Source organism: Panthera onca, chromosome A1, assembly GCF_046562875.1.
Source record: "Panthera onca isolate mPanOnc1 chromosome A1, mPanOnc1 haplotype 2, whole genome shotgun sequence".
In the NCBI taxonomy this organism is placed as follows: Eukaryota; Metazoa; Chordata; class Mammalia; order Carnivora; family Felidae; genus Panthera; species Panthera onca.
The window spans coordinates 148,156,316-148,179,631 of NC_138339.1; the positions used below are offsets into that span (position 1 = coordinate 148,156,316).

The 23,316-nt window shown below is 46.3% G+C and overlaps 1 protein-coding gene across 1 annotated transcript in view; it reads right to left on the reverse strand.

The window, feature by feature from the left end:
• ADAMTS2 (ADAM metallopeptidase with thrombospondin type 1 motif 2) overlaps positions 1-23,316 on the reverse strand; it is a 243,032-nt gene that overhangs the window by 54,943 nt on the left and 164,773 nt on the right. The window contains exons 5-6 of the mRNA XM_060636396.3: positions 21,900-21,983; positions 6,162-6,318 (exon numbers count right to left, since the gene is read on the reverse strand). Of these exons, the coding sequence (XP_060492379.1) occupies positions 6,162-6,318; positions 21,900-21,983 (241 nt within the window). The remainder of the gene's footprint in view (positions 1-6,161; positions 6,319-21,899; positions 21,984-23,316) is intronic.

A 23,316-nucleotide genomic window follows, 5' to 3' on the forward strand; every position in this document is an offset into this window, starting at 1 on the left:
ATGATATTTGTATATTAAGTAGATGGACTTCAGTAAATGCATAAAAAGCATTTGACAGAATTCCACTGATCCACTTATGATAAAAACTCTCAATACAGAGGTCATAGAAGGAACATACCTCAAAATTAATAAAACACATATATGACAAGCCCACAGCTAACATCATCCTCACCAGTGAAAAACTGAGATCTTTTCCTCTAAGATCAGGAACAAGACAAGGATGGCCACTCTCACCACTTTTAGTGAACACAGAATTACAAGTACTAGCAGAGAAGTTAGGCAAGAAAAATAAACAAAAGGCATCCAGATAGGAAGAAAGAAGTGAAACTGTCTCTATTTGCAGATGGTGTGATATTATACACAGAAAGCTCTTAAGACTCCACCAAAAAAATGTCAAAGCTAATGAACAAATTGAGTAGAGTTGCAGGACACAAAATCAATATCCAAAAATCGGTTGCATTTCTAAACACTAGTGACGAACTATCAGAAAGAGAAATTAAGAAAACTATCCCATTCACAATTAAATTAAAAAGAATGAAATACTTAGAGATAAATTTAGCCAAGGAAGTAAAATACCTGTACACTGAAAACTGTAAGACATAGATGAAAGAAATTGAAGATGATATAAATAAATGGAAAGATATTCTGTGTTCATGGATCAGAAGGGTTAATATTGTTAAAATGTCCATGCTCCCAAAAGCTATCTACAGTTTCAAAACAATCCCTACCAAAATTCCAATGGCATTTTTCACAGAAATAGAAAAAAACAATTCTACTTTTAAAAGACTTGTTTCAGAAGGAGAGAAAGCATGAGTAGGGGAGAGGGGCAGAGGGAGAAAGAGAGAGAGAATCCCAAGCAGGCTCCACACTGAGTGTGGAGCCCAACATGGGGCTTGATCCCACAAGTCTGGGATCATGACCTGAGGCAAAATCAAGAGTTGGATGCTTAACTGACTAAGCTACCCAGGTGCCCCTACAAAAAAGCAATTCTAAAATTTGTATGGGAACCACAAAAGACCCCAAAGAGCCAAAGCAATCTTGGGAAAGAACAAAGCTAGAGGTATCATGTTCCCTGATTCCAAACTATATTACAAATTATAGTAATAAAAACAGTATGGTATCGGCATAAAAACAAACATACAGATGAATGGAATAGAATAAAAGCCCAGAAATAAACACACAAATATATGGTCATTTAATTTACAGCAGAAAAGCCAAGACTATGCAGTAAGGAAAGACAGTCTCTTCAATAAATGGTGTTGGGAAAACTGGACAACCACATGAAAAAGGATGAAACTAGACTACTATCTTATAGCATATATAAAATCAACTGAAAGTGTGACAGATTTGAACATAAGGCCTGAAACCATAAAACTCCTAGAAGAAAACATAGGCAGTAAGCTTCCTGACACCTGTCTTGGTGATGATTTCTTCCTGGATTTGATGCCAAAAGCAAAAATAAACATGTGAGACTATATCAAGGTAAAAAAGCTTCTGCACAGCAAAGGAAGCCATCAACAAAATGAAAAAGGCAACCTACAAAATAGGAGAAAATATTTGCAAATCATCTTTCTGATAAGGGGCTAATATTCAAAATATATAAGGAAAACAAACAACTCAATACCAAAAACAAACAATCGAATTAAAAAATGGCCAGAGGACATGAATAAACATGTTTCCCAAGAAGACATCCAGATGGTCAACAGGTACATGAAAAGATGCTCAACATCACTCATCATTAGGGAAATGCAAGTCAAAAACACAATAAGGTATCACTCCACACCTGTTCATCCGTTAGAATGGCTTGAATCAAAAAGACTAAGAGATAACAAGGTTGGTGAAGATGTGGAGAAAAGGGAGCTTTCACACATTGTTGGTGGGAATGTAAATTGGTGCAGCCATTATGTAAAACACTTTGTAGATTCCTCAAAGAATTTAAACATAAAACTACCTTATGTTCCAGCAATTCTACTTCTGGGTATATATCTGAAGGAAATACAAACACTAACTCAAGAAGATATCTACACCCCCATGTTCACTGCCCCATTAACAGTCCATCAATGGATGAATGGATAAAGAAGATGCGGTATATACATACAATGGAATATTATTCAGCCATAAAAAGGGAAATTCTGCCATTCACAACATGGATGGACCTGGAGGGCATTGAGATAGGTTAGTCAGAGAAACACAAATTTGCTGTTCTTTCACTTTTATGTGGAATCTTAAGGAAAAAAAAAAGCAAAACCTCATAGATACAGAGAACAGATTGGTAGTGGCCAGAGGCAGGGGCGGGGGGGGGGTGGTTAAAATGAGCGAAGGAGGGCACCTGGGTGGCTCAGTTGGTTAAGCATCCAACTCGTGATCTCGGCTCAGGTCATGATCTCATGGTTGTGGGATTAAGCCCTGCATTGGGCTTTGCTCTGACAGCATGGAGGCTTCTTGGGATTCTCTCCCTTTCTCTCTCTCCCTCTGCCCCTCACTCTTGCTCACATGCACATGCTCTCTCTCAAAAATAAATAAACTTTAAAAAATACCGATGCAAATTTTTTGCTAGAATGTTATCTGGTGTCATTTCCCCCTCCCCACCACAGTATACTTAGAGCTCATTTTTTAAAAAATGAGTAAAGGGGGTCAAAAGGTACAAACCTCTGGTTAGAAGATAAATAAGTTCTGGGGATCTAATGTGAAGCATGAACTATAGTTCATAATACTGTATGGTATATTTGAAAGTTGCTAGAAGAACATATCTTAAAATCTCTTATCACAAGAAAAAATATTGTAACAATGTGTGATGATGATGTTAACTAGACTATGGTGGTGATCATTTCACAATTCATACAAGTATCCCATCATTATGTTGTATACTGGAAACTAATATAATGATATATGTCAATTATATCTCAATGAAACAAATTACATTTCAAAAGGAGGGTACTGGGGTGCCTGGGTGGCTCAGTCGGTTAAGCATCTGACTTCGGCTCAGGTCATGAACCCACAGTTCGTGAGTTCGAGCCCTGCGTCAGACTCTGTGCTGACAGCTCAGAGCCTGGAGCCTGCTTTGGATTCTGTGTGTGTCTCTCTCTCTCTCCCTCTTTCTCTCTCTCTCTCTCTGCCCCTCCCCTTCTCACGCTCTGTCTCTCTCTCTCAAAAATTAATAAACTTTAAAAAAAATTTTAAAGGAAGGTATTAAGCTGTATTTACCCCCCAATTTGGATATTTGACTGACCTGACACCATTTGTTAAAAATATCATCTTTCCCCTCCACTTCATGGGACCACCTTCACAATGAATCCAGCATCCATCCATCTGTAAGTTCAATCCTGGACTCTGTTCTGACACAGATACATTTGTCAACCCTCACATCAAAATACTCTTTTTAACGACTATTGTGAGCACTGAATACTTTGCCCATCTTCTTCAGTTGTTCTTGACTGCTCCTGGCCCATTGCATTTCTATGTGAACATTAGAATCAACCTGTCAATATCCTCAAAATATTCGGCTGGGTCTAAACTTGCTCTGGAGGGCACTTATGTTCTCTTGCAGGTCAGTATGGAGAAAACTGATCTCTTTACGATAGTCTGCCTATCTGTTAGCATGGCACATCCCTTCATTGATTTAGTCTTTATAGCTTCTGTGCATATGTTTTACAGTATTCTGGTCCAGATCTTGGATGTATTTTGTTAAACTTATTCCCAGGTGTTTGCTGTTTTTTATTTGTTATTTATTTTATAAGTGGTACCAGTTTTCAAATTTTCATTTTTTGCTGTTATATCAATTCAGTTGATTTATATATATATTGATATTATATCCATAAAATTACTTAATAATGCTAATTATTTATTTGTAGATTCTTTTGGGTTTTCTATGTACACAAGCATATCATCTTCAAATGAGAGTTTGATTTCTTCCTTTCTGATCCTTATATTTTTATTTTTCTCTTGCCTTACTTCACTGGCTGGGACTTCTACTACAATGTTGAATAGAAGTGGTGATAGCAAATATTCTGGACCGATTCTCAGGTCTAGAGGAAATCTTTTCAACATTTCACCACTTCATATGATGTTTGTTATAGCTTTTTTTCTGCTAAGTATCCTTTATCACATTAAGAACATCTTCTTCCATTCCTAGTTCAGTAAGACAATTGATCACAAATGGATATTGATTTTTGTCAAATACTTTTTCTGGACCAGTTGAGATGATTCTGTAAGTTTTTCTCCTTCATTCTATTAATGGGGCAAATTACCATGATTGATTTTCATACGTTAAACCATGCATTCCCAGAAGCAGCCCAAATTCATTGTCATATAGTGCTTTTTTTAAGTAGTACTGGATTTGGTTTGCTAATATTTCATTTGGGATTTTGTATCTATATTCATGGGAGAAACTGGCCTATAATTTTGATGTCCATCTCAGATTTTGGTACTAATATTAGCAGGTCTCATAAAATTAGATGACAAGACTCTTTTCATTCTGTGAGGGTCTGTGTAGGATTGACATTATTCTTCCTTAACAATTAGGAAGAATTCTCTGGTGAAGCTATTGAGTCCTGGAGTTTACTTTGAGGGAAGGCTTTTAATCATAAATTCAGATATCTTTAGATGATATGAGACTATTCAAATTTTCCTTTTTTCCCTCAGATTTTATGTTTTGTCAAAGAATTTGTAAGTTTCATCTAAATTAGCCAATTTATCAACACAATGATGTTCAAAATACCTCCTCATTATCTCATTATCTTTTTAAAGTAAGATTTGTAATGATGTCCCTTTTACATTCCTTATCTTAGTAAATGTGTATTTTCTTCTTTTCTTTTTTAAACTAGCGTTGCCAGGGGCATCCCAATTCTAATCCATGTTTTCCAAACAACCAAATTTTGGTTTTGTTGATTTTTCTCTACTAGTGTTTTCCATTTCAACAATCCTGCTCTTACATTTATAATTTCCTTCCTTTCTATTTTTGTTGAGTTTAATTAGCTGTTCTTTTTCCAAATTTTTTGAGATAGATATTTCCATGATTGGATCCTTCATCCCTTTTTTCTAATGAATGTGTAAATAAGGTTATAAATACCAACTTAGTCATGTTAGCTACATCCACAACTTTTGATACATTGTATTATCAATATCATTTTGTTAAAAAATATAGTCTAATTTCTGCTGTTGCTTCTTTTTTGAACCACAGATTATTGATGAGCATATACTGTTTAGTTTTAAAACGCTCATAATTTTTCAAGCTCTCTTTTCCAGTGTGGTCAGGGGACATATTCTGTATGATTTCGATCTTCTGTATTTTGTTGAGATTTCCCTATGGCCCTGCATAGTCTGCTTTGGTATGTCTTTTTTTTAAATGGTTATTTATTTTTGAGAGAGAGAGAGAGAGAGAGAGAGAGAGAGAGAGCAGGAGAGGGGCAGAGAGAGAGGGAGACACAGAATCTGAAGCAAGCTCTAGGCTCTGAACTGTCAGCACAGAGCCTGACGCGGGGCTGGAACTCAAGAACCATGAGATCATGACCTGAGCTGAAGTTGGACACTTAACCAAGTGAGCCACCCATGTGTCCCTGTTTTGGTATGGTTTTATGTTGCACTCATCAAGAGTGTGTATTCCTGTTCTTTGGCGTAGTATTCTAGAAATTACTCAGGTCAAGTTTCTTCATTCAAGTCTTCTGTATCCTTATCCCTGTTCTTACCTATTGTTCTATCATTTACTGAGAAGAAGATGTTAAAATCTTCAACTATAATTGTAGGCCTTGTCAATTTCTCCTCTTAGATCTGTCACTTTTATATAGTTTGAGTTTTTAAGTAAAATCTCTTAACTTCTAAAGGCGGAAAACTTATTCAAAATTGTTTTGTTTTAAAGGGGGGAAGCAAACAATTCTGGAACCCCACCTTGGATCCTGTCTGGTCTTTGGACTGCCACCCCAGGCTCTGCCCATTTCACCACCTCTGACTTTTGCTGTCCCATTGGGGGGATGCAGTTTCCTGGGGGGAAATGGCAGAGGCCAGGATGGTTTTCGATGAGCCTGAAGGTCACTAGCACTTATGCAGCCTCTCACTGGCTAAGGTGGTCTTGGCCTCTCCCCATCCTGACACACTTCCCAGCCTGGACCATGGCTGGCCCATGCCCAGCCTCTCTCCTTTCTGTGCCTTACACAGGCAAGGCTCACCTTGCATGCCCGAAGGCCCGAAGTCCTGCCTTGTGAGGAAGATGGCATGATCGTGGTATTCATCGTGACCTGTGTCCGGCTTCTGCTGGAGGTAAGCCCAGCGGCAGACGTTCTCCAGGCTCTGAGAGGGGTTCCCAATCTCAATGAGGCTCATGGACTGCAGGGAGCAGGAGAGATGGAAATGAGGGCTTAGCGTCTGGTGGACCAGGTGGGAGCTGAGAAGGCTGTAGTGCTCACAGAAGCCCTCTGTTGGGGACCTGGTCCAGGTGGCACCGAGCCCAGCTCCCCTGGGGGCCCACCTCCCACTTGGCTCCATTCTTCTGAGTGGAGGGAAGGTTCCCCGGTCACACACACCTGCAAGAGTTTTCACACAAAACCACTGCCTGATTTTTAGGTGAGTTGTGGAGGCAAAGCTCTGAGGCCGTCTGAGGCTTCACACATTCCATTCCGTCTATGCCATTTCTAGAGGTCCCTGTGGGTCTCTCAGGCACTTATTCTGTGGCAGCCCTGGGCAGGAGGCAAAGGCAATGTGGGCCTCATGCTGAAGAGCTCACAGTGCTGGCAGGGTCCAGGGCAGGGGAGACAGAACTCCCGATATGGTGTGTAAGCCCAGAGCAGGGGAAGGGAACCCTATGCTTTCCCCGTTTGAAGGTATTACAGAAAACAACACAAATACAGTGGAGGAGAAAAACTGCAGCAGATCTAGCAAAGGAGCCACACAAAGAGCAGGGGCATAGCAACCATTCCGTCAGGAACCACAGACAGGAAGCCACCGGGAGAACCACGCCCCATTTGGTATCATGGCGCACACCAGAGAGCCAAGGCTGGCTGAGGGACTGGCAACCTCGCAGCTCTCTCTGCACCGTGACATTGGCATTCACTCTCTAGTTCAGTCCTCAAAACCACCTTGAGAGGCAGGAAGCTGAGGCTCAGAGAGGTCAAGTAACTTGCCTTAAGTCACACAGCTTGGAAGCCTAAAACCAAGGCCTATATTCAACTCTCTGCCCTAAACTGCCTCCCCAAACAAAATACACACCATACTGTCCCCAAAGCAAGGCTCCTACATGCAACATGCTTCCCTTTTCTCTCTGCTACCCTCACAGCAGGAAGTGAGCGTGTAAGCTCCTCTCACCTTGAACTCCCACCACCGAACAGTTCTGTCCAAGCAGAGTCCTGAGCATGTACTTCTTCTTCTCTCTCTCTTTTTAATGTTTATTTTAATTTTTGAGAGAGAGATTGAGAGTAAGTGGTGGAGGGGCAGAGAAAGAGGGAGACAGAGGATCTGAAGCAGCCTCTGTGCTGACAGCAGACAGCCTGATGCAGGTTTCAAGCCCGCAAACTGTGAGATCATGACTTGAGACAAAGTTGGACTCTTAATTGACTGAGCCACGCAGACACCCCCCCCCCTTTTTATTTGAGAGAGAGAGGGTGAGCACACAAGTGGTCTGGAGGGGCAGAGAGAGAGAGAGAGAGAGAGAGAAAGAGAAATAGTCTTAAGCAGGCTCCACGCTGAGATTGGAGCCCGGTGTGGGGCTCAATCTCATAACCCTGGGATCATAACCTGAGCCAAAAATCAAGAGTCTGATGCTCAAATGACTGAGCCACCCAAGCTCCCCGCTTCTTCTCTTCAAGGATCCATCTGTCCGTAAAGCAGAGTTATGCATTCCTTAGTAGACATGTCTGAAGGTGGTCTGTTTCTTCCTGGTCACTGCCAGGGTTCTCATGCATTATCCACGTCAATGACTTACAAGATGGCACACCAATTCCCAAGCCCCGAGCACAGAGCACCTGGGAGCTGAGTGTGCTCGTTATAACAAGACAAAATGAGTCCTGATGAAGTAGAGTCACAGATTGGAATGACAGGTCTGGTGACCAGGACCTGCTGGACACAGGCACAGAGATGGCCAGCCCAGAGGAAGGTGCAGCAGGGGGTGGGAGGTGGAGCCCACTCTGGCCAGTGAGCTGTGAGCAAAAGTGACCTGTGTCTCTTCCTGGTTGGAGTGTTCAATTGCCCACATGAGACCCTGCAGAGATCTCTCCTTGCTGTGTATGGTGGACAGGGTGATGGCATTCAGCGCACGGCTACCATTGGCAAGCAGAAATGGGTGCCCGGAGCCGCCACATTGGATTTCTCAGGGCCAATCTTTAAATCTGAATTTTATAAAGTAAGCCTAGCTCGTAGTAAATGTTGACTCAAATTAACATAACAAATTATGTGGCCCAAACAAAACACATCCCCCAGGTTACCAGGTTGAGAGCCCTGGAGTAGACGACCTCATGCAGACAGCCCCCTTCCAACACATCCTTCTCGGCTGGACCCGACACTGGCAGGCGCCTCCTTCCTCCCAGAAATTCCTACAGTTCAGCCCAGGCTCCCAGCCCCTCTGGCAGCCAGAGTGATTTCGCTGCTGCGGCAGGATAATTTATTGAAATATTGATTTGCGTTTTGTTCTTGCCTTGTCTTTGCCCATTTCAAGAAGGCAGCCTGCCACCTGCGTTCTCCAGGCCCGTGGGGGTTTGTGCTGCAGGGTCTAGAGCAGGGGTTGTCTGGGATCCCCCCACCTCTCGGCTTTTGGGTTCTGAGGAGACTCCCCGAGGAGAGGGCCAGAGAGAAGGGCTGGGAAGGGCTGCACCAGGACAAAGTGGTCCTGGGGGAGGCGGATCTCAGAAAACAGGGGCTGTGTACTGGGCCCTGGGAGCCTGCAGCCCAGATGGGACTCAGAGATGGAGAAGGGTGATGTCAGCATTTGGGCACCCAAGATGGAGACCTGCTTATACATCTTATTTCTCTGCCCACGTCCCAACTTTCTCAAGGTTCTGGCCCATTTAAGATGGGGACAAAAGAACCTAGGACTGGGATTCTCATCCATACTGGGTCCGGAGCATTCAGGAGGGTGTGGGTACCTAGGGGCCAGCCTGTGACCTGATACCGACCTGTGCACCATGGCAGGCAGAGGGCCTCTGGGTCACTGAGGAGGGAGGGGACATGGGAGAGGGACAATGTGGAACAGGAGCTGGTGCCATATCAGCAGAGTTAGAATCACGGGGTGGCAGGAGATGAACAAGAGAGGTGTGGGGGCTCGCAGGTGGAGGAGGAGGAGGCTTCTGGCTTCAGTAGAAGTGGCAAGGAGGCCCACGGGGGAGGCTTGAGGAGAGGTCTGCGAGCTCGGGGTCCACGGTACCTGGGGACACAGTCAAGGGACTGCTTTCTCCTGTCCAGCCTGCTTGCTTGGTATGAGTTTGGCAGTTTGGCTTTGGGGAGCTCTCCCCCTTATCTGGGTGCAGCCCCTAGGGGATCAGTCCAAATGCTCTGCCTGCCCCTGACAAATCAAAGGCTGGCCCAGAATCTGAGTGAGGCCAGAGGAACTCAAAAGGACTGGACATCAGCTGAAGCAGGTTTTCCTGGAGAAACCCTGGAAGCAAGTTCCCATGAGCACCTGCTCCCTGCACCCCCTAGGTTCAGCCTTTCCTCCACCTGCTCCTCCCACATGCTGAGGGACTCCTGACAGAGTTATTCAAATAGAGGGCCCAGGAGAGGTGTCTGGGCCAGCCCAGGTGGGTCACGTGGGCTCTGACGGTTCCTCCTGAGCAACTCAACCCCCGTCTCTGCCATCCAGCCACATCCACGCAGACCTCTGATGGGCCTCACTCTGGGAGGCACCACGGACCGCCCTGTCTTTGCTGTAGACCACAGCCTATGAGCTGTGACCCTCCTCCCAGCGAAGAGAGGAAACAGCTATTTCTCCCATTTGTATCTCCTTCCAAAGTGCCAGAGAGAGGATGGGGGCGGGGGGAGGGGGTTGCCTGTTTCCATTAAGAAAGATTCTCACACCTGCGTTCCAGCCAGCCCTCAAGGCACCTGTCTCTCGGCTGTCTACTCGTCTCTGCGCGGGTTTCTCTAGGAAAACCTGTTTGTACAACTCTCCCGTTCCCACCTGTGCTGCGATGGGGACCATGCGTGAGCCCTGCAAGGGGCTGACCGCAGCACCAGCCGAGGACCTCACAGATGTGACGGTCCTCCCCCGGAGGGAGCTGCGGGCATCAGCTGTACAGAGTGAATTGCAGCTGAGTGGTGGTCACGATGTTTGCACCGTGGAAGGGGCATTTCTGCACCCCCAGCCTGGGTGGTAGCTCCAGGTTTACAGAAATAGTCTAATTGAAGCTGTACAATTGCCCTAAGATATATTTTTTGGAGGTGGAACCACATCAGGGACAACAGAAGTAAACAGCTCCCAAGTCCTGCTACACAAGAGGTATCTGCGGGCCTGGAAGCCCCGCTGCAATCGGAAGTGTTCTATTCCCGGGCTGTGACGAGACGGGAAAGGAAGGGCGTAGCCCAGACGTGGCCACCAGGTGGCGCTGCTGTCACAAGAACGGTCTCTCGCGCGCCGGGCCGGCAGGCAGGGCCCCGCCCACCTCCTCCCAACCCTCTCAGGCTGGCGCTGCAGCTCTGAGCCTAGGCATGCACAGGGCAAAGGGGGATTTTGAAGGCCAGAGACAACCTCTGCGGTCCCACCCTTAACACGCCAATTAAGACCCGTTTAAAAATTCTGTTCCAATCATTGCTTTCTGACATTTCCATTGTTTGCCCTTGAATGAGCTGAATTATTTATGCCCTTCCCTCCTTCAGTCAAGAACACAGGAGGGAAACTGGACCAGTAGCCTGGAGGCTGGTCTTCTAGGAATAACAGCGCCATGGGGTGGCTATACCAGTGCCACCACATGTCAGAGAGCCCCACAGACCCCAAACTCGCCCAGCAGCTTACCAGGGCATGGGCAGGTGACAGGTGGAGCTCACCTGGGCAGCATGAGAGTCCTGGGGTAGGAGACCTGTTCATGTCTCATCTGCTTGTGTTCTTGAACAAGTTACCTCACTGTGCTGAGCTCCCCATCTGCAGAAGGGGTACAACCACAGTACAGAGCCAGGAGTACAGGGACTTCTGTCATTGCCACCCCTCACACCCATAAGGCAGCTGAGGTCTAGCACAGGTGAGTGATGCCCACGGACATCACAGTCAGAATTCCTTAGACCTTTCCCCTCCAACGCTGAAAGATTCCTATGCGTGCTCCCCACTTGGTCTTGACTTGGTCTTTCACGACAAGATACCTTATGTTCCTCTCTGATTGTCCCCAAGTCTCTGATTTCCATTTGCTTTTGATTTCCATCATCCGAGGAAATATTTAAAATGAGAACAGTTCAGTAGCTCTGGTGCCTTCTCAAAAAAATCAATTGAAAGCCAGTTGCTATGCAACCCTCAAGTGTTGCCGATGTTCTCCCTGGCTGATGGCATATTGTATAAAATAAGATAATCTCTTTTCTTCTGTCTTCCTTCCTTTCTTTTTTTTTTTTTTTTAAGAAATGAGGGAAAAAACGTTGTTTTAGGAAAAACTTGAGATAACTTAGAAGCTTCTCATAAGCTGGAAGACAAACAACATGGCACGCATGTAAGTGCTACTGATTTTATCCCCTCTGGAGCCTGGTGGGGACCCGGAGACAGGCTCTGGGGAGCTGGTCTATTTCCATCACGATTTGGAATGAATAACAGGATCTGAATGCCTGGGCCACTTTCTGCCCCAAGTCTGGCTCTTGGCCTCATAGCTGCCCCTGCCAAGAGAACCCCCAGATCTTGGGGGACACAGCTCAGTCCCTTCTCCTCACAGGAGTCCCTGCTACAGTCATCTTGGTTTCATGATGCTTAAATCCTTCTGGGCATGGGGGATGCCCTCCTTGATAGGGACACATGAGTTCCTTAAAGAGCAGCTCATCAGAATTCATCTTCACTGTGAGCCAAGCCCCATCTCCAGACCCTCAATCTAGAAGCCTGTCCAGTCTCTCCCTGAACAATCATTCCCTCTGACACGAATGTTGGGCCTCTTGTTCCTCAGACCCCAGCTGCGCAGTCAGTTGCCTGGCCACTCCATCTGGGGCCACCCCCAGTTCTATTTCCTTCAAGGTGCTCCCCACTCTGAAACAAACTTGTTTACTTGTCACTTCACGGGGAGTTCACGCTCCATTCGTGTGACCTGCTCTTCCTGTTCCTAAGACGACACCCCCGGCCGCCCCCTGCCGTCCCCTGCCGGCAGAGACCTGCAAACAGGGCCCTGCTCCCAGTGGTTGTGCAAAGTGGGATCTGTGACTAGCGGACACACACTGTTAACCATCCACAATGAGACGAGTGCCAAAAAGGGAAACCTGTCCAGCAATTTGATGGTGTGGTTTTATGGGAACGGAATTTAATAATAAAAAGTCTGGGCTGGTATTTTTGTATATCTTGGTTTTGTCACATTTTCCTTTTCTAAGAATTCCTTTTAAACATATTTTCCAGGACTACTGGTCAGCGATGGGCCCTCGGGGCTGAGTGTTCTGTGTGCCGGCTCAGCGACCTCAGCCCTAAACCTGCTCTTCACAGATGGTCACTTTCCTGTGTTGTCGGGTCGCTCCAGGTCAGCGGGATGTTGCTCCTGAGTCCTGAGGCTGACGACTCTGCTCTCTTAAATCAACCAGAGCCCACAGCTAAGTACGCTGCACCAAACCTCTGTGCCCAGGGTGGCACACCCTGTTCCAGCAATGCTGGACCAACAGGTGGGGTCTGCACTCAGTCCCTTCACGTCAGGGTATCTGGACAGCACCAGCGGTGCCCTCCTGACTCTCCTGAACCCCTGCCTGCACTTCTGCCATGTGTCCTCCCTCAGGAGATCGAAAGCCACACCCTGGAAGCCCTCACACTCCAGCAACCTGCCCCAGGAGGACCGAGCATCAGCCAGGCCCTGTAACTTTCTGGAATCCCCCAGGACACACTGGCCATGACAGGCGATAGCCCTTTCCAGAGACCTCCACCACAGCCTCATGGGCCCCACCTGGGCTCCCAGGGGACAGGCAGGGCAGGGCAGAAGGTGGGCAGGGCATGGGTAAGCTTTGCTACAGGAGACAGGTCAGCCCAGCTGGATCCCCAGGGGCAGCAGAGGAGCAGGGAGCATGCCGTCCCTCTCGGCCATGCTGGGGGTACCGGGGATGGGCAATCCCCCACAGCCTGCGATGACCTCTATCCTGACTCCTCTGATGTCACTGGCAGAGGTGTGAGGCTGGGCTGCTGAGCCCTCGGCTGGGGCCCAGTAGGCGCTCTCTGGGTTTAGCTCTGAAAGCGTGCTTCCTGCTCCAGATTCTCCCTTCCAATTCCTAAACTCCTTCCCAGTAGGAAGTCATGGGAGCTGGGGTCCCCCTGTGCCCCTCCTGGTTGCCACTGTCCAAGTACTGGTCTCACTGAAGCTACCCTACTGCCCAGGTGAGCTCCAGCCACGCACCTTGCTGGTCGTGACCTCCAGGCAGCCCTGTGGCCCACCCACTTCCCCATACCTCCCTGGGAAGAGCCATTCAATGCTCTCCACTCTGCCTCTGGGAGACTTGGGGTGAGGGGTGTAACCACATGGCCCTGGCCTTGAGGGAGGTGCCTGTACTCCTGGGGGATTTGGCCTCACCTGCAGGTAAGGTGGCAGCCTGCATTCTAGCCCAGATGGTTTGCTCAGAGGTCCCTAACCAGGAGACTGGAAGAGCCCCTGGGCCCAACTGCAGGAAAGGTAAGACAGTGACCCTGAGGGCAGAAGAACCCCTCCCCTCCCCAATTGTCTCCGAGCCTCCACAGAGTTGAGGTGCCAAGTGAAAGCAGAAAATCCCTTCAATGTCCTCCTTCAAATTAGGAATAAAATGTTGGACATGACAGAGCCCTGTCGCATGCCACTGGAGACTCTACTCAGGTGGATTCAGTTAAACGGGATTACTTGGATTCTGCCATTTTTAAGTGCTTTTTAAAAAATGTAAACTATTTTTTCATAATTAAAAATGCACTATTTTGTGTAGAAAAGAAACATGCTTATCATGATAAATTATGAAAGTTCAGTAAAATACAAAGAGGAAAATAAAAATCCATGGCCTACTGCCCAGAGAGAAAATTAGTCACCTTTGATGTATTCTTTCCAGTCCCTTCTGTACATATATTTGTACACAAAATTAAGATCATACTATAAGTTGGGGCACACAGGTGCTCAGTTGGTTAAGCATCTGACTCTTGATTTCGGCTCAGGTCATGATCTTACAGTTCATGAGATCAAGCCCCACATAGGGCTCTGCACTGACATCTCGGAGCCTGTTTGGGATTCTCTCTCTCTCTCCCTGCCCCTCTCCCCTGCTCTCTTTCTCAAAATAAATAGAAAACATTAAAAAAAAAAACTTAGGGGGTGCCTGGGTGGCTCAGTAGGTTGGGCATCTGACTTCAGTTCAGGTCATGATCTCACGGTTCATGAGTTCGAGCCCCACATCGGGCTCTGTGCTGACAGCTCAGAGCCTGGAGCCTGCTTCAGATTCTGTGACTCTCTCTCTGCCCCTCCCGCACTCGCGCTCTGTCTCTCTCTGTCTCTCAAAAATAAATAAACATAAAAAAATTTTTTTTAAACTTAAAAAAACCCCATACGATAAGTTATATTCTGTTTTCCAAAAGCAAATAAAGTTAACTGTATGCTGTAACAATTCCCCAGTGCTTTGAAAGTGGGATTTATGGGGCACCTGGGGGGCTCAGTCGGTTAAGTGTCTGACTTCAGCTCAGGTCATGATCTCACGGTTGGTGAGTTCGAGTCCTGCTTTGGGCTCTGTGCTGACAACTCAGAGCCTGGAGCCTGCTTCGGATTCTGTGTCTCCCTCTCTGTCTTCCCTTCCCCTGGGCACACACTCTCTCTCTCTCTAAAATAAATAAACATTAAAAAAATAAAAAAAAATAAAGTGGGATTTATTAGCAGCCTAATATTCTACCACACAGACGTATTACAGTTTATTTAATTGGACCCCTGTTAGTAGACAGTTCAGATTTTTCCCAGTTGTTTACACTTAGAAATAAGGCCATGGCCTTTGTCTTTTTCTTAAAACTTTGTCCGCAATTCTGATAACTGCTTTGGGATAGAGTCATAGAAATGAACAAGGAGGGTGGCCAGCAAACAGGAAGAACCTTTTTAAGGGCAGTGGTGAGTACTGTCACATTTCCTTCTAGAAATGTGTACCTACTTATACTCATACCAGAAAAGGGTAATGCTTTACCCATCCAAGCCAGCAGTTAAATCCCTCTTTATAATCTGAGCACAGGTGATCCTTTAAAAATGTTAAATTGCAGGGTGACTGAGTGGCTTAGTCAGTTGGCGTCTGACTCTTGGTTTCAGCTCAGGTCATGATCTCACAGTTCATGGGGTTGAGCCCCAAATCAGGCTCTGGGCTGGCAGCGTGGAGCCTGCTTGGGATCCTCTCTTTCTCCCTCTCTCTCTCTGACCCTCCCCTGCTCGTGTTCTCTCTATTTCCCTCTCTCAAAATAAATAAACTGAAAAAAAATAAAAATGGCAAATTGTATTCTTTATTTGATTAATAGTACAGTTAAAATTTTTTCCTTCTTTTTTTTTTTTTTTGCCCATTTGTATTTTTCTTCTGTAAACTGTTTATACCCACTGCCAATTCTGTTTCTCCTATGGTTTGTAAGAGCTCTTCATATATTAGGGTATCACTGCCATATTGCGAGTGTTTTTCATGCTCGTGCTTTGTCTTGTAATTGTTTCTGGAGAGTTTTATATTTTAAGTGTTCAAACATATCTATCTTCCCCTTTACAATTCCTTCTATTGTACTTATGCTTAAGGAGCCCCCTTGACAACCAATATTTTCTTCTTGATTTTTGTGGTTTAAATAGTTGAATGTTTTATTGGCCTGTTATTTATCATATGTTATTTTTAATTTACTATACATGAAATTTATATTTGTCATATATTTATTTATAACACTTAATAACCATTTCATTTATATTTATCACATGTTAAGTTAAATACATGAAGTGTTTTCAGAGCTCCATAGTTTATTCAATTGATCTGTTAATGCTTATGCAAATACAGTATGATTTTAATTATTTTCACTTTATAAGATGTTTGAAGTAAATCTCTCTTTATTTGCTTAGCTTTTGAGGCTTTCCCATTCAGTCTTTTTTTTTATGTTTATTTATTTTGAGAGAGAGGGACAGAAGGAGAGTACACGCACGAGCAGGGGAGGGGCAGAGAGAGGGAGGGAGAGAGAGAATCCCAAGCAGGTTCCACACTCTCAGTGCAGAGCCTATTATGGGGCTCAATCCCACGAACCATGAGATCATGACCTGAACTGACATCAAGTAGGATGCTCAACTGACTGAACCATCCAGGTGCCTCTCCCAGCCAGTCTTGACTGGCTTATAAGGCTTCCAGATGAATCTTAGAATCATTTCACCAAATTTCCAACTACTAATTTAGGAAAAATCAGTATCTCTACTATACCCAGTCTTCCTGTAGGAACAACATATGTCTCTGCCTTTATTTTTATTTCCTTCCTATCATTAACAATGTGCAATTTTCAGGGCGCCTTGGTGGCTCAGTTGGTTAAGCCTCCGACTTTGGCTCAGGTCATGATCTCACAGTTGGTGGATCTGAACCCAGCACAGGGCTCTGCACTGACAGTGCAGAGCCTGCTTGGGATTCTCTCTCTCCCCCTGTCTCTGCGCCTCCCCTGTTTGTGCTCACTCTCTTTCTCTTTATATCAAATAAACTTTAAAAACAAAACCATGTGCGATTTACTTACTGTAGGTCCTGTATCTATCTTGTTAGGAATGGGCCAGATATTTTATATTTTTGCTTACTTTTGTAAATGGAACTTTTCTTTCCCTATTACACCTACTACTAGGGTATTGTGGGTTTGTGCAAAAATTAGCGATCTTTATAGAATTATCTTACAGTTGGCCATGTCACTAAACTTCTTTAATTAACTCTAAAAGCTTTACAATGGGTCCTCTGGGTTTTCCAGGCACATAATCATCAGCAACCAATTAAAATTTCATCTGTTCTTTTCTGATATTGGTTCCATGTCCTAAGACATTATCTAGAATTTCCAGAACCTCAGTAACAAAGCTACCTTCTGGTCACCACGTTTACTGTAACTGCCTCAATGAGGGCAGCATTTCCCAAAGTGAGTTCTGTAGAATGTTGACTACGTGAAGAAAAGGGTTCCACTGAGAAACAGGTTTGAGAAGCTATGTGTAGTGATTCACTTCTTGAGATTCACTGTGCACATTTCTGTCGTAAAGTCTCTGACAGATTCTTTGACAAGTCTTTCACAGACTCACTGGACTATGGAACCCCTCTATTTTCCCGTGTAAATGTCTGGGAGCATCCTATGAATTAGCTATGCAGACGCTCTTAGGGACATGTGCTTCTTTTCTTCACCTTTAAATAAAATTTTGGTTGTCATGTTACCATCTGTTACTAGTTTTCACAGATTTTTGAATACTGGGAGGTACTCTCTCAGCAACTATGCTGCAGACCATGCCCTTGCCCTGCTGGTGGCTTCAGCATCAGGGGCTCCTGGGAGCTCTTTCTAAGGGGCCCCCCATTTGGCATACTTCACCATGCACCCCCCACTCATGCTTTTGCAAGCAATACTCATCTCTTCTCTCCAAGCCCCAGGCCCCCATGCCAGCCTCTCCTGCCATCTCTACTGGGGTGGCACTCGGCACCTCAAACTCAACACATCCCTGTTGAACTCATTGCCTTTCTCCCTCTGACACCCCGATTCTCTTCCTGTGTTGTCCATCTGAGTGGTTGACATCAATCAGCATGCACCTGGCTGCCTGAGGCATGGGCTCAGGGTCTCCCCACCTTCATCCACTTAGAACCCGCGTCCTCTGGATTTGGCCTCCTACAGTTCTCTTCCATCTGCCTTCTTTACCCCAGCCTGTGGCCATGGTCTTGGTACAGCCCACCGCCGTCCTCCCTTCAATGGCGCCCGCACCCTCCTCAGCCAGGCTCCCACCCACCATGCTGCCCACAGGAGTCCAGGGATCCTCTTGGAAATGCAAATCAGATCCTGGAAACACCCCTCTTCTGGTTCTTCTCCCTTTTACTCCCTTCCAGTCAGTTGGCCTGACATTGTGAGGGCTGCCTGCCTCATCTTCCCCCCATGAGTCCCTGACCCCCTGTTATCATTGTTTCTTTGTCTGTACCTCTGCTTTAGAAGCTCTTGAGGTCAGGGACCACGTCAGTGGCCCAGCACAGAGCCTGGCACACAGAAACCCTTCAAAAACTATGGGTTCAATTACAAGCTTTTGTCATTCGGCAAACGAATGTGATGAATTATATGAACAGACTTCCTGATATTCGACAATTGCCTTATTCCCAGGATAAACCCTATTTTATAGTGCTGGGAGTTTCTTTTTCTGCATTATTGAATTAAACCTCAGGATTTTTTATGTCTATTTTTAGAAGGAAGACAGGTCTGCACATTGTCTTGGACATGTTACCTCTGGCAGCTTTGAGTATAGGAATCACACTGGCTATAAAAATAAATTGGGTGGATGTCAGAATATATATATATATATGTATATATGGTGTGTGTGTGTGCTCTGAAACGATTTCCATGGTGTTGTATTATCCTTGCTAATAATTCCTTAGAAATGAATAAGAATGCACTGGCAAAAATAGATGATCTGACTCTCTATTTAGAGGTAATTTTCAGAGAACTCTGAAAGTGCTAGAGAACTTGAGTTCCCTCCATGGTTATGGGACTTATGGTGTTTTCTAACATTTTCGGCTTTGAAATATTCTCATTTCCCAGGAAATCCTTGGCTTCCCAGGGTGTCCTCGTCCCTGACTCAGGGATACTCAACTGTTCACCTTCAGGTTCTGACACTTCTGCAAATGTCGGCCTGTTGGTCACACAGTCTATCTACCTGCTGGCAGCTGTGAAGGGGAAAACAACAAGAAAAAATGGCTTTGGGTGGGGACAATTTAGCACAGAGCCTGCTGGGGTGTAGTTAAAATAAACGAAGCTTTGCTTCCTTGAGCAATCAACACATTTCAGGCCGAATTGAGAGCCAAAGCTTTGCTACCACTAGGAAGCAATTAACAACACACAATTTCCAAATTTTTCTTTTTAACCAATATGGGGGCAACCAGGGGCAGAGGGGACACAAGCTGCCACCTGGTGCCCAGACCATTCTGTGGCTCTCCAACTCTATCTACTTCCATGCCCTTGGCCAACCTGAAGTTTCCCATTTCCCCCCTCCAGCAGTAGAGAAAAGGGGTGGGGGATCTCACTGAGTCCACACCTCATGCCAAATTTCTGAAAATTCTCAGACACTGAAGGATGCTGGCTGGAGGGCCCCAGGTGGTAATGGAGGGGCTGGAAGGAGCTGGTCTGGGGAAGGAGAGAAATGAGGGGGGGTGCAGAACATGTGGACAGCTACTCCACTGGGCCATTCCAAAGACCCCTGCCTGTGAATGGAGGCTGGGACTGGATCTCTGGGCTAGGGTCCACCCTCAGCTTCCCTTCCCAGGGAGTGCAGCACCCCAAACCTGGACACAGGGCTAGAGAGCCTCCCTAAGCCCTCCAATAGCTGGTCTACCTCATCTGCTGGCCATCCAGAGGGAGGGGGGTTGAGAGAGGACCCAAATTGGGGGTCTTCCAGCAGCGGCCTAGTGTGGCAACTGCCCCAAATGCCTTCTCTTCTGTCCAGATAAGCATCCTGGTGTAGGTTACGTTGTGTACACCCTTTCTCATCTTTCAGTCTGTGTTTCCTCTCTCTCTCTCTCTTTATGTCAGAGGTTTGCATTCACTAAGGTTCTCTTCTTGATTGGTTCAATTATTTTTATTTCCTAATTTTTTAATTTCTGCTTTTCCGAAACTACCTCCTTATTTTTGTCCTCCTTAGGTTTTTGGTTTGCAGTTCTTATGGACTTTTGTTCTAACATTACTGCAGGGTCCATGTGTATTCATTCTCTCTTGTGTAATCTTGGAAAGCACCTGCGAATTTGCCTCTGAATACAGCTTTGGCCACACTCTATATAGGTTTTGATCTGTAGTACTATCACTTTCATTAATTTTCCCAGCTCTAATAGTCTTCCCAGCAGGTTGTTTTTTTAACTTTTCAAAGAAATTGGACTTTTTATTTCAGTTCATATATCCCTTCCTTCCACCGCGTTTTAGGGCACTGAGTCAGAAAAGATAGCCTGGACAGTTTCTGCTGTATAAAATTCACTGGAATTTTCTTTACAACCTAAAGTACTTTTGTAATTTTCAAGTGTTCTAGGATTCCTCAAAAAGGAGTCACACAGGGCAAAGAAGAAAATGATAGAACTACTAATTTAACTTTATACATTATTATTATTTTATTTGAAACTTCTATGCCTTTTAAAATGTAATCTGTTAAAGATCTTAAAAAGAGAATGAAAGACTCCCGCGGTTAGTTTTTTTCCAATTTCTGCCTTGTTCTGACAGTCTTCTTTGATACATCTTATGTTCTCCCAGGGGTGCATGAAAGAGCATAACTGGTGTCCTTACTGTGGCCGCTTCTACTTTAGAGGGACATGCTTCCTAGGGTAAAGAGAGTGGGCTCAAGATCTACTATTCCTGGAATTCATCCGGCCACACGAGCCCTCCATTGTCATTTTTTATACCACGGGCCTTGTAGGTTGTGTGCAGTTCGATTTTACTGTTGGAGACCAAGATTCTTTGCCTTTGAGCAGATGAATTAACCCTGTACCTAATTACCATGCCTGATGATTGATTTTTGTACATACTGAGCAAAGTCAGACGATGGAGTCTAGAATTTGGCTGCAGGGTGAGAAGCCCAACTCCGCAGGAGCCAAATGACACTGGCCACTCACCCAGAACACCACCAACCCACTTTAAGCCTCAGGGTTCTTATCTGTGAAACGGGGATTGTCATATATCCGCCTCCCCATCTGCCCTTGGCTTCAGTGAGTTAATACGGGTAAAGTACTTCTGACTTGCCCAGCACAGGGCTTCTTCCTTCCTCACCATCTTTCCTTTCTCTGCATCCCCTTATCTTTCTGTCTCAGGTCTTGGGTCACTGTCTCTGGGGGCTTCCTACCCCAGCTGCACAGACCCCTGCACGCTGCTAGGAAAGACAGCACCAAGCTTGACAGCAAGAGAAGGTAGGGAGGGCAAGAGAGCCCAGTGAGGGCAGAAGCCACACAGCATAAGGAGAGGAGAACATGGGTGGAAGAGGTGGGAGGGAGGGGAGAAGTAACCTGTGTTTCTGATGCTTTGATGTCTGGGGCCATGCTGACCCTCCTGGGGTTAGCCAATTCCTAGAGATAATAAACAACTCGCTTTGGAGCGTGCTTTTCAAATGCAAACCAACCAGTTCAGAGTCCACACCCCCAGCCACCTCCTTCATTGGGCTCTCACCACCCTGCCTGAGTCACTCAGGGCAGGTACTAGCCACCTAAGACCCAGAGCCCGCAGGAATTATTCACGCTGGCCAGTCCTGTGCCTGCTTACTCTGCCACACCCAGCCCTTCCTGTGGAGACAACAGTCCCCCACTCCTTCTGCCTTCTGACCCATCCTGGTGCTGCCCCAGTGGCCCTGTGTGAATGATAAACCGACTTTTCCATGGCAGTCACCTCCTGATCATCAGCTAGCCTCTCCACACATGAATAATAACAAAACCTACATTATAAAAGCAGGGGTGAGGTGAAAGGGGATCAGGAATATGGGGGAGGCTCACGAGTTTCTTGTCTCTTCCAGGTACCACGGGCCAAGCTGGGGACAGGCACTGAGGTTTTGGCTTTCAGAGGAGACCCGTGCCTCACTGGAGGGTCCCATTCACCCCACAGAGATCACGAGAGTTGGGGAGGCTCCACTGTGTCTGGAAGCCACCAGCTCACTCACCTTCCCGTAGCTAAGCAGGATTATCCGCACCAACACGACATTGATGTGGGCCCCCAAGGACTCGTCATGATAGATTTCGTTGACCTGAAAGACAACCAGGGAGGTGTCAGCAGGAGCCACAGGCCTGAGGACCACCTGCAGATGACAAGGTGGAGCCCAGGGGAGGCTGTCAACCCACCCACGCTGTGCGGTGCCCTCCACAAACAGGGATGACAGTCCCTGTCTCACAAAGCTTAACAGCAAGATGCCATATTTGTCACCACCACTAAATTGGATTGCCGGAAGCCTTGCCATGAGGTCACAGGGGCAGGGTGCACATCCCTAAATGTGGGTCAAACTAGACTTTTTAGTCCACAGTGAGACGATAGCTCTAAAAGCCAGTTTATAAGAGAGAAAGGGGTTTTTGTCTCCAAAGTATTGCTTTATCTCTCACAGGCAAAGCCTGGCCAATTTGGCTCACAGTCTTTGACTGAAAGTCATGGTGTGGAAGCCAAGAAGGCAGTTACACGGAGAGGTCCCGCTGCAGCTGGAGGGGGCAGGAGGGAGGAAAGTGGGAAGAAAGACCGAGAGGAATGACTAGGCTTCACTTTACTCCTTCCACCCCTGACCTCCAGCCCATGTCTTGAGTCACGGGTGGGGGGTGGGGAACAGGGCAGGGAGCATAAAAATAGCCCTGATATTTGGGAAGAAATCAAAAGCAGAGAGGGCTTGATCCTGCTGTCTGGGACCTGGGAAGGGACAGGTTCATATGGAGAAGGGGTGGCTTCAGAGAGCCCAAATGGAGTACAGCTCCCAACTACACATAGGGGACCCAGGGATAGTGGGCAGGATAGCTGCAGGCTGGCTTGTGGGTTGGCTTCAGAGAGAGTCCAGGGGGTGCTGTCCTGTAGGAGGGCAGACGTTGTGTGGCCACGGCAGAGAGAATAAACCCTGAATGACCCCAACTGCAGGGCCAAAGCCTGGAGGGTCAATGCCCAGGGCAGAGCATGCTGGGACAGATGTGTGCAGATGCAGGGTGGCTAAGCCATGCACCACCCCTACCCTGAGGGAGGAGGGACAGGAGATGAACAGCCCTGGTATGGGCTGAATTGTGTCCCCTCAAGTTCCTAACCCCCAACATAATGCTATTTGGAGGTGGGGCATTTGAGAGGCTATTAGGATTGGCTGATGTCATGAGAGTGGGGTCCCCCACCATGTGAGGACATGGCAAGAAGGAGGCCATGTGCAAGCCAGGAAGAGAACCCTCACTAAGAGCCAAATTGGCTGACACCTTGATCTTGGATTTCTAGCCTCCAGAACTATGAGAAATTAACTATGTGCTGTTTAAGTGACCCAGCCTGTGGTATGTTGTTAGAGTAGCCTGAGCTAAGGCAAGCCCAGAGTCAGAGCTTACCCTCTGACCTGACTATTCCCCCTA